General features: G+C 46.0%; 1 protein-coding gene across 1 annotated transcript in view; it reads left to right on the top strand.

The window, feature by feature from the left end:
• Positions 1 to 13100: 13100 nt before the first annotated feature.
• CACYBP (calcyclin binding protein) overlaps positions 13101 to 15017 on the top strand; it is a 67954-nt gene continuing 66037 nt past the window's right edge. Inside the window, exon 1 of the mRNA XM_086956664.1 lies at positions 13101 to 13257. Within this exon, the coding sequence (XP_086812790.1) occupies positions 13246 to 13257 (12 nt within the window). The 5' untranslated portion in view covers positions 13101 to 13245. The remainder of the gene's footprint in view (positions 13258 to 15017) is intronic.

Raw genomic sequence — 15017 nt, 5'->3', positions numbered from 1 at the left:
TGGAGGACTTCAAAAGGGTGATCGGGAGGATGGAATCCACCTTGCTCAACAGGGACACTTTTACCTGGATTAAACTGACAACAGATCATGCAAGTACGCACTTTCTGTTTTGCTGCTGCTCGTAAGTGTTTGTTGTACCAGAGATTCTGTAAACTGTCTAACATGGCTTTCTCTCCAAGATGGGCAGGACTATGTGCTGTATTTATCATGACTTGAACCATTGAGTCGGGGAGAAACCATATAGATTTTCCCTTCGTCACCCAACCTTGATCTGTCTGAATCCCTCCTAGTTCAGTCCATTTCTTTATCTCCTCTGGAGTAGCATGTGTCTGGATATCAATTACATCTAGGGCGGGATCTCTAACTGCCATACACTGGGTCTGGACTATTGTCTTTGTCACATCAGTAGTCTGGGTGTAAGTCAATGCTGTATGTTTTGCTGTCTGGTCTGCCAGGTCGTTACCCTGGGAAACGGAATCTGTGACTTTGGTATGTGCCTTACATTTCATGACTGATATGCCCGAGGGCAAATGTATTGCTTCTAACAGTGCTTGAATAAGGGGGCCATGTTGTATCTTGGCCCCATGGGAAGTCAGAAAACCTCGTTCTTGCCAGAGGACTCCGAAGTCGTGTACAACTCCGAAGGCATAGCGGGAATCTGTGTATATGTTAACATTTCTGTTCTTGGCTAGAATACAGGCTCGAGTCAGAGCGATGAGCTCTGCTGCTTGAGCAGACAGGGTGTCAATACGATGTGTTTCTTTAATTTCAGTTTCAGTGGTCACGGCGTACGCGGCCACTAATTCTCCTGTACTTGTTCTCATGCATGAACCGTCCACATAAAGTGTCAGGTCTGGATTTGTCAATGGGACATCTGTTAAGTCTCGTCTAGGCTTAGTTACTGCATTAATTATTTCTATACAATCATGCGGAGCTGGATCTGTCATAACTGTAGGTAACAGTGTTGCGGGGTTCAGGATGCTGCAACGTCTGATTTCTATGTGTGGCTGGAATAGTGTTAATTCATAACCTGTCAGTCGTGCTATAGTTAAGTGTTGAGTCTGGGTTCTGTTTAACAAAACCTCTACAGAATGTGGTACTTGAACTGTTAACTGATGACCTAAAACAATTGAATCACTTTGTCTTATTGCTAACGCTGTTGCTGCTACTGACTTTAAGCACGCAGGGAGTGCTTGAGCTACTGAATCCAATGTACTAGAAAAATAAGCACAAGGCTTATGTGAACCTGCTTGGTCTTGAGTGAGGACAGACAACGCTGTGCCATCACGTTCTGTAACAAAAAGTGTAAACGGTTTGCTGTAACATGGTGTCGCTAAAACTGGTGCTTGGCATAAAACTTTCTTTAATTCTTCAAAAGCTTGTGTGTGTTCCTGAGTCCAAGGGAGGACAGTCGAAGTCGCTGCCTCCTGTGTCGTTAACTGGATGAGTGGTTTAGCTAGAAATGCATACTGGGGAATCCATTGTCTGCAGTACGAGGTGAGGCCTATGAAGGCCCGCACTTCCTTTTGTGTCTTGGGTTGCGGCATGTTCACAATTAACTGAATGCGATCGGGAGTGAGCTGTCTCCCCACTTTGGACAGCAAGTGACCCAAGTACACAACTTGCTGAACACAGAATTGTAGCTTCGAAGGAGACACCTTGTGTCCCTTGTCGGCCAGGAAATGTAAAACTGTCAGTGATGCTTTTTCACATTCGGGCTCACTTCGTGCGGTGATCAGCAGATCATCGACGTATTGTAGTAAAGCGGTGTTAACTGGCATTTGAATACAATCTAGTTGTCTTTTCAGTGCTTGACTATAGATGCTGGGGCTTTCTGTGAATCCTTGAGGTGCGCGCGAAAATTTGAAACTGCGTCCATTTAAACAGAATCCGAAGAGATATTGGCTCTCTGGATCAATAGGCACGCTGAAGAAGGCGTTCTTGAGATCAATTACAGTAAAGAACGTTGCTTCTGAATCAATAGCAGTCAAGAGAGATGATATATCGGGGACCACAGGATACTGTGGGATAATGCATTTATTCAATTCTCGAAGATCAATCACCAGCCGATATACTGGCGGTGCATTGGGATCAGTACGTTTAAGAATCGGAATGATGGGTGAGTTACAGATATTGGAGTCGGTCTCGACGACCACTCCTTGGGCAATGAGCTCTTCAATGATTTTCAGTAAAGCCGCTACAGCATCGGGTGGTAACTTGTATTGTCTGATTCTGGGTAATACAACACCTGCCTTGAGGGTAACGCGGTATGGTGTAATGTGCATACATCCTACATCAGTTGGGCCTTTTGCCCACAAGTAATCAGGTACATTTTTCAATCTGACGTCAAACTCACGAAGGACGTAATGACCCTTGAAATCCCGCAGAAAGAGTCTAACTCCCTCCGGGGAGCAGCATATTATAGCCCCTAGAGCCTTCAGTGTTTTAATTCCTAACAGATTTTCCGGACATGATTTTGTTAGTAACAGGTCTGTAACGCGTGATAATGGACCCACAGCCAGGGGAACTGGTTCTGAGACTTCATTTACAATAGGTTGTCCTGAAAAACCAAGGGAAACATTTTGTGAGCCTGAGAGGGGTGCCCCTGGAACTTCGTCATGACTTATTGTAGTGCGACTTGCCCCTGTGTCAATTAAAAACTTTCTATCTTTCCCCAATACTTGACTGTGTACATAAGGACCTTCTTGATCTACAGGAATCTCGATAAGAGGCAAGCCACCTTCCCTCTCTAGGCTGTTTCATGTATATCGGGAATATTCGGGGTAAGCTGACTGGGCATACTGGTACATCTGTTGTGAGACTTGCTGAGTTGCAGCAATGGGCTGTGGCTGTGGTACTGCTACGGTCTGTGCTGTCTGTGCGGATGCATGCATGGGCTGTGTATTCTGTGTAGACTGATGCTGGTTATGGTCTTGTCTAGGCGGATGCGGTCTCTCTTTAGTTTTACCTGTCGCTATGTTATGTTTCAGAACTGCACATTCGTGTACGTAGTGACCTGGCTGCTTGCAATAATTGCATGTCCCTTTAACAGGAGCTGCAGTGTGACTTGTCTGGGTCGTACCTTTCCTGTGACTGTCGGATGGGACCGTCTGGGCTACTAACATTTTCATTTTCGTGTCTTTCATGCGCTTCTGTTCCTGATCTTGTTCTTCCCTAATTCTATTCTGGTGATATTGTAACATTTGTAACATCTGGGATGGCGTATTTGCTTGCCATGTACTCTCGACTTTATACACTCTATTTTTAACTAACGGTAGGGAATTCTCTACTAACTTTGATACGAAAAGATGTGGGTACGACTCGCTACTTGGCTGGAGGCCACTATTGATAATAAAACATTTCTCGAATCTTGAATAAAAGTCGCTAGTATCCTCATCATGTTTCTGTTTACAGGACGAGATTGCATCCCAATCCTCCTTTCTAGTTGTCAATAATCTGGGCAGGACCTGTACTATTAAACCTGGTAATGCTTTAGTTTTGTCCCCAAGGCCTAACCCTGGAACCCGTTTCTTTTCTTCATCCTCTATTTCTGCCCAGGCAATCTTTGCGTCTCCCACCTCCCAGTCCTTTTCCTTTAATTTCTCGAATATACCCGTAGGCAATAATACTTTCAACATTTTCATGATATCATCATATGTGTAGTCCCCCATCAGTAACATGTCTTTGAGCTCTCTATGAAAACCTGCAGGGTCTTTATCATGGCACGGTACTAATTTCTTCATTTCTAACAGTTCTAATTTAGTTAGAGGCGTGTGTACATACACGCGTTTCAAAATTTTATCCTCACCCATAACAGGGTGCACTTCTCGCAAGGGGTTCTGACTTTCAATACCACCCCCGCACTGCATATGGTACATTTTCCTTTCTGGAGGTGGGGCGGGAACATATTCAGGACTTACAAAAGTATCATATCTGCGTCGTTGTTCTAGAATTATTTGAACTAATTTAGTGCTTAGGCCTCTCCATCTATCCATCAGTAGTGCTTCTAGTGTCTCATGTAAGGGACCTGGATCGGAATAATGTTTTCTGTACTTAATGAGAAGGTGCTGAATCATATATATACCTGCTAATTTCTGTTCGTCGGGGGAGAGGTTCAGAAATGTCTGTGCTACGGTGTCATCATTATATATGTCTGCATTTTCGGCCCATGATACCGCTGATCGGGCTAATTCTTGTTCATCCATAGAATTGAGTACATGGTACCCAACTCGATCTCGAAGCCGTTTATCAGTTTCCTGGAACTGATGTTCAGCAGAATTCGGATTCGTTAAGGCAGAGAAGAAAACTCTCTTGCTTTCTGGACGGATACCCTTCCTAAGATAAGTTCCCTTACCTACATATGCTATAGTGCTTGTAGTCGGTTCTAGTTCTTCAGATTCTTCTTCCTCCTCGGAGGGAGCCTTTTCTTTCTCTTTCTCGTGTACTGCTATCACTGCTTTCTTAATCTTTTTATACATGGCCTCTATGCAATTTTGTCTGTCATGTTTTCCGTCGGCTATATTTTGACCCCACTTGTTCAATGCATCCAATTCACTCTGCTCTGTTCCGGGCCTGTCTCGTTCTCTGATTAGACAATTTATGAAAAATCGTAGTATCAGTGCTTGCATGGTAACTTTCTGTTTCTCCAGGGCATCCTTAATACTGTCGGGGTCCTTTCCCGTTTGAACGAACTCATATATTCTATCTAGGTGCTCCTTCATTCCTGCATAACATAACAAACTATCAGTAGCAGATCTTAACCGTAAAGACGCTAATACCATTAAGTCGTCCTGTCCAGGTTCTGGATCGTATCTACAAACTGACATATTTTCTTTTAGTGCATCAAGACGGGATGAATTAGAAGAACGGGGGGATCTGTACGTAAGAGGACTCTGCAGACCTCTGAGATTTAATCTGTGAGTCGGTGGCGGGGTCTGGAGACCCGCGGTCGCACCTTCTGAAGCGGAAGCTTGGGCATTATCTCTGTGTGTAGTCAGTATCTGAATTTGTCTTTTAGTAGGATCTGATTGAAGTGGTTTCGGCAGATCAGTTTTAGGTGAGGGAAGTGGCGGAGCTGGCGGAACGGGACTAGTCTTTTTCGGTGTCGGCTGAGAGTGATCTTGGGGGGCAGTACCACCCCCGGCCCTGTCAGTAGGCAGGGCACGAACAGGCAGATTGGTGTAAGCTGGCGCTACATCTTCGAGATATGAATTTAGGAATATGTCTTTAGTAGTCTTATGCATTACTTTAGTTGGAACTAATGGTGACGGCAAATTTTCCGGTATTTCTGAAATGGCGTCAGGGGTACCATCGGCCAAAAGATACATGTTGTTCACTTTGCCATTTAGGATACGATCTATTTGTTCTACTTTTACTCGAATTCCCTCAGTAACTAATTCGTTTTCTTGGGCCTTTTCTGATTCTTTAAGCCTGTCTTCTCTACGGAGTGCTCTATCAGCACGCTTACGTGATTCCTTACGCCAAAATTCTATGGCGTCTTTCTGAGATTGTCTAGCTTTCTTTTTCCGTAATATTTCTTCTACCTTTATGATGCACTCGGCATCCCATGTTCCGTTAACTGGCCATCGGTATCTTTCCTCTAGGTGCTTGGTATAATCTGTCCATAACTCTAGATACAAGATGGCGTCTATGCCATGCTTATTATACATGAAATTACCTGGAGTGTCCCTAGGGGGGATTGGAATCTCTTCCTCTAACATCCCTTTCCTAGTTCCTATCTGCTTTAATTTGTTGAAAAACGGCATTGTGCCTACTTGATACTGAAATGCTTGATCCTAAATACTTAATTAGCATGTAACTATTTAAACAAGAAAACACAATAATGCACAAAAACAATCACATTCATACCACGACATTAATCACATGAAACATTTTAAAGACATAGCTAACTTCCCCCTACTCTGAATGTACCGCTCAACGATACAGATACACTGCTGTAACAGTGCAGAAATTCGGAATACTTTATATACTGCTAAACAGTACAGATACACTGCCTAAAAACAGTGCAGACCGGACTTGCGTACCCAAACCCGTCTAGATACGACCCAGCAATGGTACTCACCGGGAAGCACGGAAAACAGAAGGCCTCGGAAAACTCGACTGGACTCGACTCGGAACTTCGGAAAACTTCGGAAAACTTCGGAAAACTTCGGAAAACTGGTGGGCCTCTTCACACCTCGGACCTTGCTTCCTTCGGCTGGGCTCTGGTCGGGATCCTCCGCACTCCTCACCGCCTCGTCTGGGCACTGATCGCAGTCTTCGTCACCTCCGTGTGTCAGAGGGGGATGCAGGAAATCCTGCCAGTACACGTGTTGTCCGTCTAACTGATGGCAGGGGACACGGATTGCAACGCACCTTCCGGCGCGTGAGGTGGGGGAGGGGTCCCTATTCGGGCGCCAAAATGATGTAAATAATTAATTTACTCTCTTAATTTCTATGCAGGTAAGTACTTAATCAATAATAACTCAATCGGAAAGAAGGAAAACAGAGTCCGTGGTGTAAGAGTTTCTAAGGGTTTTATTCCTCATAAAGGAATCAGGATATCATGTTCTGACCACCACACAGGATGTCAGAAGGGATAGATGAGCGCGCCGTCGTTTATTGACAATACATAGCTTATATACTTGATTTACATCATAATGTTCAATGTAAGAGGCGTAACAGCTGAGAGAAGACAAGATAACAGTATACACGTGGTGCTAGTACATCATCAAGAGGCGTAAACTAGGCGTGTGTGCTAGAAACGTCACTGATAGGTGACGCAAGTGGGTGGCACCAAGGGGTGGTGCTAACAGAATGTTGCAATGTCAGCGGAAATCGGAAGCTTGGATGCGCGCGCAGCTGCATGACGTGTGATAGACGGGGTGCAGGGGACTTGACATTTACACTGACGGAAAGAGACAGAAGTCTGGCATGTCAGATCAACTTGTGCTTCTATCATATCTGATATCTGATGTTTAGGAACTAAGCTATCTGGGCAGAAAGGTCTCTAGAGCAGAAGCTATTCTATACTTGCTGTGAGTGCGTGTATAAGCGCCTGAGTGTCTGTATGAGAAGCGTGGGGGCATGGGGCCTTCCATGGAAGCATGGCAACAGAGGCTATGAATTACTTGCATAAAGACAGGTCGGCCCTTTAGCCCTGTAGCTGAGGAAGGATGTTTACTGAAGCTAGCAGGCTGGAATGTATCTTCGGGGAGGAAAACAGATAACTCGAAGGTTATAGTCAATCTTGGCAGGCAGCAGGCTGAGCTGAGCACGGAGGGCCGCGCTAGAAGTAAGTCAGAGTTCACGGGTACGGGGGCTGCTTGGGCAGAGGCCCTCGCAGTCAGAAGCCAGAAAAGAGGCTCGGTGGCAGAGATTCAGGGCCTACTTTCAGCCAGGCTGAAAAACGTAGGAGTACACTTCAAAAAGACGTTGGCATAGCATACTTAGGAACGGACCATCAAACCCATTCATGGTGGGTCTGAAAGAGGACAAGTTAACGTTGGACGCAAATGTATTTGCGTCTTCATAGCTGATACAGGAGGGAAGTTACATGCACTTTTAACTCGTACATGGAGTCGGTGGGGTACTCGCTAGGGAACACAACATGACCATAAAATTTATATTACCTCAGGATGAATGAAAGGGTAGATGATGGGCAAGTAAATGGGTGGATGGATGAATTGATAAGTGAAATGGTGAATGGATGGACGAGTGAAAGGGTGGATGTAAGAATTGATGAGTTAGTGAAAGGGGGTAGATGGACAAAAGGATGGATACATGAGTGAAGTGAAAGGGTGGATGGATGAGACAACGGAGGGCTGGATGAGTGAACGGATGGTTGGATGAGTGAAAGAATGGATGAGTAATAGGATCAATGGATGGATTCATGAATGGATGAATAAATGGGTGGGTAGATGGATGGATAAGTGAAAGGGGGATGGAGAGAGAAAGGGAGGATGAATGACTGAAAGGGTGAATGGGTGGAAGGATAAATGACTGGGTGAATGGATGAGTAAGTGAATGGGTGGATGGATGAGTAAGTGAATGGATGGCTGGGTGGAAGAGTGGATGCATGGATGATTGTACAGATGGATGGGGTGAAGGGGTGAGTAGATGAATAATGGATGGATGAGTGAAAGGGTGGATGGAGGGATGGATGAGTGAAATGATGGACGGAAGGATATATGGTGGATAGGTGTGCAAATGGTTGAATATGTTTGGATATAGATGGGCACACAGATGGAAGGACAGACCTTTTTATTGTAAAAATAAGGCTGGGGATACTGATTACGACAGACCAAACTCAATGTTCCATTTTCTCAGAGCGGGTCTCAGTACCAAAAGGTACTGAAAGCAGCTGCTGGCATAAATAAGGGTTTGGGACCAGGCATTCTGTTGGGGAAAAAAACTATGGATTGGGATGCAGCCAAAGTGATTGCCAGTGGATGAGATTAATAATTCAAGCATTCCAACCAATATAATACCATCATTGCGTCCCAAATACTTTAAGGAAGATAACAGGAGGTACACACCACCCACTCACCCACCGGTAAAAAATGGCGGGGAGCCACGGCCAACTGCCGATTAGGTCAGGGGAGCCACAGGTCAAAAAAGTTTGGGAACCACTGCCCTATACCATTGTCCAGAGAGCGGTGTGGAATGAAACTTTTAAGCCGCACTTAGGCCTGGAATTGGAGAAATTGGACATCCGACCAGTCACATACAATGGGGACTGCATACCCATGGTTGGATTCAGACCTTTAAAGTTTGAGTTCAGAGGCCGCTCCGCATTCTGCAAACTGTATATATCGGAGAAGGGACCATCTGTGCTGGGATGGCTGGACCAAGGCGATCTGGGCATCAAACTGGATCCTGGTGGGAAAGAACAAATACTACTCACCGAACCAGAGGTTTGGCCAGATCTGGACAAATGGAAGAGGGAGTACCCCAAAGTATTCGGAGGCACGGTAGGAAGACTGGAGAAATTCTCACATAAGATAGTGCTGAAGGATGACGCCATACCTGTATCTCATAAGGTGAGGAATGTACCCCTGGCAGTGAGAGAGGCGGTGCAGGAGGAACTGCAAGAACTGGAAAGAAAGGGGTTCATCGAACCGATCACGTGCGCTGAGTGGCTCACGCCATTGGTGGTGGTCATGAAGCCCAGTGGGAAAGTCAGGCTATGCGTAGACCTGCGTGAACTGAATAAGAACATTGTGGTGGAGAAGTTCCCCTTACCAAGAATTGAAGAGATGTTGGCCAAGACCAGGGGAATTAAGTGGTACTCCACCATAGACTTGACCTCAGCGTACCATCAAATTGCATTGCACCCGGAAAGCAGGAAATTAACATCCTTCATCACCCCATTCGGGTGCTATCAGTTCTGTCGCATGCCGTTCGGGCTAGCGTCGGCGGCTGTGGTGTTTCAGAAACTTATGCACCAACTATTTAAAAATATGGATGGCATCCAGTACTTTCAAGACGACATCCTGGTGATGGGGCGAGACAAGATAGACCACGACGCAAAGCTAAACAAGGTACTGAAGATCCTGGATGATAAGGGTCTCACAGCGGAATGGGCTAAGTGCCGGTTGGGCATGGAATCAGTGACCTACCTAGGCCCCGAAATTGGAGTGCGAGGTATCACACCAAAAACAGAGAATGTAAGAGCAATTTGCGAAGCACCGCCACCCACCAACAAGGAGGAGGTCAGGTCATTCTTAGGAATGGCAGAATACTACATTAAATTCGTGCAGCACTTTGCCACAAAGACACATCACATGAGAAAGCTGACAAGAGAAAGTTCAGTGTTTTGCTGGACGGAGGAAGCACAAGGAGAATTTGAAATCATTAAGAAAGATGTAGTAGGAGCAATTCCACTGCAGGGATATGACCCCCAGGGCAAGACAGTGCTCACAACAGATGCCAGCGACAAGGGGTTGGGTGCAGTGTTGAGGCAGGACCGAGGCCAAGGAGTGATGAAAACACTCAGCTTTGCATCCCGTACACTGAGCGACACAGAAAAGAAATACAGCGTCATCGAAAAGGAGATGCTGGCAGTCGTATGGGCAATGACAAGGTTCAGGCAATTCCTGTGGGGCACACGGTTCCAGTTGAAGACGGACCATAAACCCCTACTGAAGGTGCTAACATCCAGCGGACATGCGAGTGCCACTCCCAGGATTTCGAAGATGACCCTGAAATTACTGGAATTCAGATACGATGTAGAATACATCCCTGGCAGCCGGAACAGAGTGGCGGACTACTTAAGCAGGGCAGCGGCCATAGAACTGGGAGAAGTGGTGGTACTCATGGAAGACCAAGAAAGAGTCATTGGCAATCAGGAATGGAAAGAAGCATATGACGAAGACCAGACCATGCAGGAGGTGAAATCATACATCACGAAGGGCTGGCCGGACAAAAGACAAACCAACGAGAGCCTAAAACCGTACTACGAGGTCAGGGAAGAGCTGTTGATGGACGATCGAGGGGTGTTTGTGTACAGGGGGGACAAGGTCATACCCCCGGCAAACATTATTCCCAAGTTACTGACAATGCTCCATGAAGGTCATTTGGGTATAGGAAAGATTAAATTGAGGACCAAGCAAAATTATTGGTGGCCAGGCATGGACCTACGAGCTGAGCGGCACGTCAGGGATTGATTACAGTGCCAAGGAGCAGACAAGACACTCAAACTCCTACGCACAGCACTAGGTAAATTCGACCCTTCTCAGAATCCGTGGGAGGAGTTATCCATAGACATCTTGGGCCCGATTTTAGATGGACAAGGCATTCAAAAGTACGTACATGTCCTCATTGACAGATATCCAAAATGGCCCGAAATGAAAGTGGAAGAGGTGATGGACACAGAGACAATCTTAAAGTTCCTGTCCGACACTTGTGAGAGAGGGCATCCCCAAATCCATTTTGAGTGACAATGGCCCCCAGTTTACGTCTGACAAATGGAGCAACTTTATGCAGAGAAATGGCATCCTCTCCAAACATACTTCTATCTACCATCCTGCTGGAAACGGTCTTCTGGTAGAACGTTTCAATAGAGTAGTGATGGGGTCAGTGCAAGCAGCGATTCAAGCAACAAGGACTGGGAGAAGGAGATATGGCACATGGTGTGGGTGTACAGAATCACCCCCACAGGGACAGGATACAGCCCCTTCCAAATATTGAGGGGTCGCGAACCTTTCACCAGGGACAACCGAGTATGGAAAGAGAAAACCATAACGAGTAAATGGTCCCCAGCAGTGGTTCAAGCCAACTTGGAAAAAGCACAGGCCATATATGCCAAACACTACAACAACCGCAGGAATGTGAAGAATACTGGACTGGAAGAAGGCGAGTGGGTGCGAGTTAAGTTAGCAACGCTGCAAAGGAAGGGGGACAGCAAGTACAGTAAACCTATGCAGGTCAAAGAGGTGTATGACAGAGCGGCCTTGTTGAGCGATGGAAACGTGTGGTCCCAAGACCGCATGGCAAGATGCAACAAGGTACTACGATGGAGCAAAGGTGGATTAGAGCTAGAAGATGCGGAGGAACCCAGTGTAGAGCTGGAACAAGCAGAGGAGGAGCTGTATGAGAGGAGAAGAGAACGGAACGAGGAGCAAGAGGACGACAGCAGCCAGGGAACGGCGAAGGAAATGGACATGAGGAGACAAGGAGAAAGCGCGGCTGCACTGAGAGATGAAGGGTGTGGTGTAGAGACTCAGGAGAGGGAGATCACACCCACCCCGGTAAGACTGACCCGGAGGGGAAGAACCGTGGTGATACCGGCCAGGTTTCAAGACTTTGATATGAGCGGCGGACTGTAAGTTAAAAGTTTCTTTGTTTGGAAAAAAGGGAGATATGTGGTGTAGCGCTCTAGTGGTTGTACGTCGCGTGGTCACGTGACGTGCCGGCGGCCATGTTGGCGGCTGCGCGCTCATTCCAGGGAGAGGCGCGAAAGCCGAGAGAGAGTGCGCAGTGCTCGGCGCTCTCTAGGAGATTGAAGTTAAATAAATAGCGCGTATCTCCTCACACAGTGTCCTGTCTTTATTTGAGGAACTGCACCTTTACACTTTCCTGTTGCTGTCCTCTTCACTAACAACTAGTAGCTTTTTCAATCACGTCTAGTTGTTTCGGTGTTTGAATGCTTCTATAATACTTCTGCTTCCTTAATAAACATGCTGAGATTCTCACGTCTTCTCACACGGACCGTCACACACCACCAGCCGTCAGTGCAGGCTTCCACCAGGCACACACACCACCAGCCGGCAGTGCACACTTCCACCAGGCACACACACCACCAGCCATCAGTGCACAATTTCTACAGGCACACACAACACCAGCCATCTATGCACACATCAATTGTTAACGCATCCACAATGAACTATTGTAGCAATCGCAGTATGGCGCACTTTACATTTAAACATATTCATCTAAAGCGCAGCATGCCACCATTGCTACAAAAATAAATACACATTTTTTTGGCCTACAATTTATAGACTTTTTTTGCAATTGGTGTTGCAATATTTAGCAATGCCAATAGCTCAAACTTAATTAATGCGAGACCTATTGCATTGCAAATGCTTGTTTTTTTATCCCACGTAAAGACCTGATTACGCGCTCTATCAAAACGCATAAATAAATACTACCCATGCGTGCTACTACATGCCTGGAAAGCGCTTCAGAGATTTCTTAAGGGTTATAAACGCTTTAGCATGTCACATGGCTGTCCACGTAGGTGTCAATGCTGCCCCAGAAAATATATCACCATAAACGCAAGTTGGAGACCGAGCAGAGAGGCTCCTGTAATTTTCTGGACAGGGAAATGTATCCTTTCAGTAATAATCTGTTTTAAATTGCCGTTCACTTCGTAATACCAACTATTAGGAACTTTCATGACCTTAATAAGGCCAAGTCTTTTCACTCTGCACGCAAGCCTTATTCGCTACTTTATTCTGGCGGCCACACATTGTCTTTTCTTTCGTGTTTAAACATTGGTTGAACGAGGTCACTGGAAGTGACGTCGCCGACCAGCCGCTACCCGGTATGTGCCACTTGTCACATCAGGAAGATCTCCGCGGGGCGTGGTTAATAGATGACGTATATGTGTTTCGTTGTCTGTAGGGGACGTCTAAACCTCTGCCTTTTACGTCATTTTAAGAGCGACGTGCGGTGCGGGAAATTTCCAGAGGTGTCTGGGGCGGTCTACTTTTGCGAGGTCTGAAATCACTTGCTGGGTACAGGATGGAGGAAGAGGTGAGGACACGGGGTAAAAAAAACATTAATGTGTACAGTGGAGAAAGCAAGGACAATTGAAAGGGGGCAATAATATGCGGCGAGGTGACAGCACAGCCGGGTGAGGGCAACAGAGGAAAAGCAGAAAGGGGGAAGGGACGTTGGTGAAGGTAGTAGAAGAATGAGAGGAGAGAAAAACAGCATAGGAACAGTGTAGGGAGGGAGCACGCCTATAGTTAAAATAGGGAGATCAATATTTGCCCGAATGGTGCATGTCCCCTCTTTCTGTTTGTCCTTTTTGACATTTTTATTTTTTCCTAGCCGGGCTGCAGCACCTCACTTGTCAGATGTGCTTCTTTCTGCCCAGTGTCCTCCTTTTCCCAGTCGTGACTTCCGATTGTGTTGCCTCGTGCTGTTTTTGTATTTCATTTTATGTAATTTGTCAAAGTCCAACCTAAGATAAGCTCATGCAGTCTTTGTTGATCTTTGGGACTGTATTAATGATTTCTTCCGTTGAGTCCGTTTGTTTTTCCCACAAACCTTTTTTCCTGGCGATTCAAGGCGTATTTTTTGCTCCGAGACCATGAAGATATTTCGTCCGCGCCTTCTGCTTATTTGACCTCTTAAGCCCTATGTCATCAACATTGCCCATAAACCATTCTGGCTATCTGGAATCAGGTGAAAGAATTTCCAAGGTTTTCATAGTATAGCTCTAGTTACTTCTGAAAAACGGCTTCGTTCATGTTTACAGAAAAAAACTCCCTTTTATTTCTTAATGGTCTGCTTAAAGATTGTGGTGTGCTACTGGTTTTCCGTCTTCCTCTGTAACCCTTGCTCCGCCATGCCACCATGAGCTCCCGCCACCTTCTGACTTTTCTCTTATAGAAAGCCTAGTATCCTGCTCTTCACTCATGGCGGGGATCTCCTTTGGGCGGGGCTTTAAGTGGGATGAAAAAACTGGGGTGGGTCTCTCAAAGGGGCGTGGTTAGTGTAATTGAGGGCGCGGCTTAAAAACAGTATGTTAAAAATGTGTGCTTAGCATAGTGTGCCGCCTAACTTGTATTTTGCTGTTTCTGTCATTGCATCCAGGTATATAATACAACAAGTAACATCATACCTACATGTCCGGACTGTTGGCTTTGTCAATGGTTGTTAGTTGCATACGATAAATAAGCAGCAACTATGGCTTGTATAGAATATTGAAAAAGCTTACACTGAAAGCCCTGGTGACACTACAGACAATGTTGCTACTCCTGCGTTTCAAAAAGAGAAGGGAAATCCAGAGAGAAAATTACTTTTTACAGGATTTCCCTTCCCCTGCAACGCTCACCTGGTATAACGTCATGCCCTAACTTTCCACTTGTGACTAGTGTGAGCAGGGAACATCGATGTGCGTGCTGTCTTGAAACGGGTCTCTATTGGGCTCTGTTTTGCGCCCTTGCACTTTATTCCGGACTGCAGTGACAGCAGAATGCAGTCCGGAAAAAAAACGGGTCGCCTGTGCCAGGGCTCAAAACAGATCCCGATAGAGACCTGTTTCGAGGCCCCCTTAAAAAAAACTGCCCGTGGTCAGACCCGGTAAGACCCAGCCCACTTAAAGCCCTGCCTTTGGGATTTAAAACGTGTTGACCGGTTACTTTTGGTTCGGTCACTTAATATACTATTTTTGTGCTTCTACATTTCAATCACTTTCTATTCCATTTCCTTTGTTGCTCTGGCTGTTGTCATCAACAGTGCCAGGATCTAAGCACTTTATACAGACCCCCCAGGATATAGCGGCA

Source organism: Lissotriton vulgaris, chromosome 1_1 (genome assembly GCF_964263255.1).
Source record: "Lissotriton vulgaris chromosome 1_1, aLisVul1.2, whole genome shotgun sequence".
NCBI classification, from domain to species: Eukaryota; Metazoa; Chordata; class Amphibia; order Caudata; family Salamandridae; genus Lissotriton; species Lissotriton vulgaris.
The sequence above is the reverse complement of the archived record's forward strand: the minus strand, read 5'-3'. Positions and strand labels throughout refer to the sequence as shown.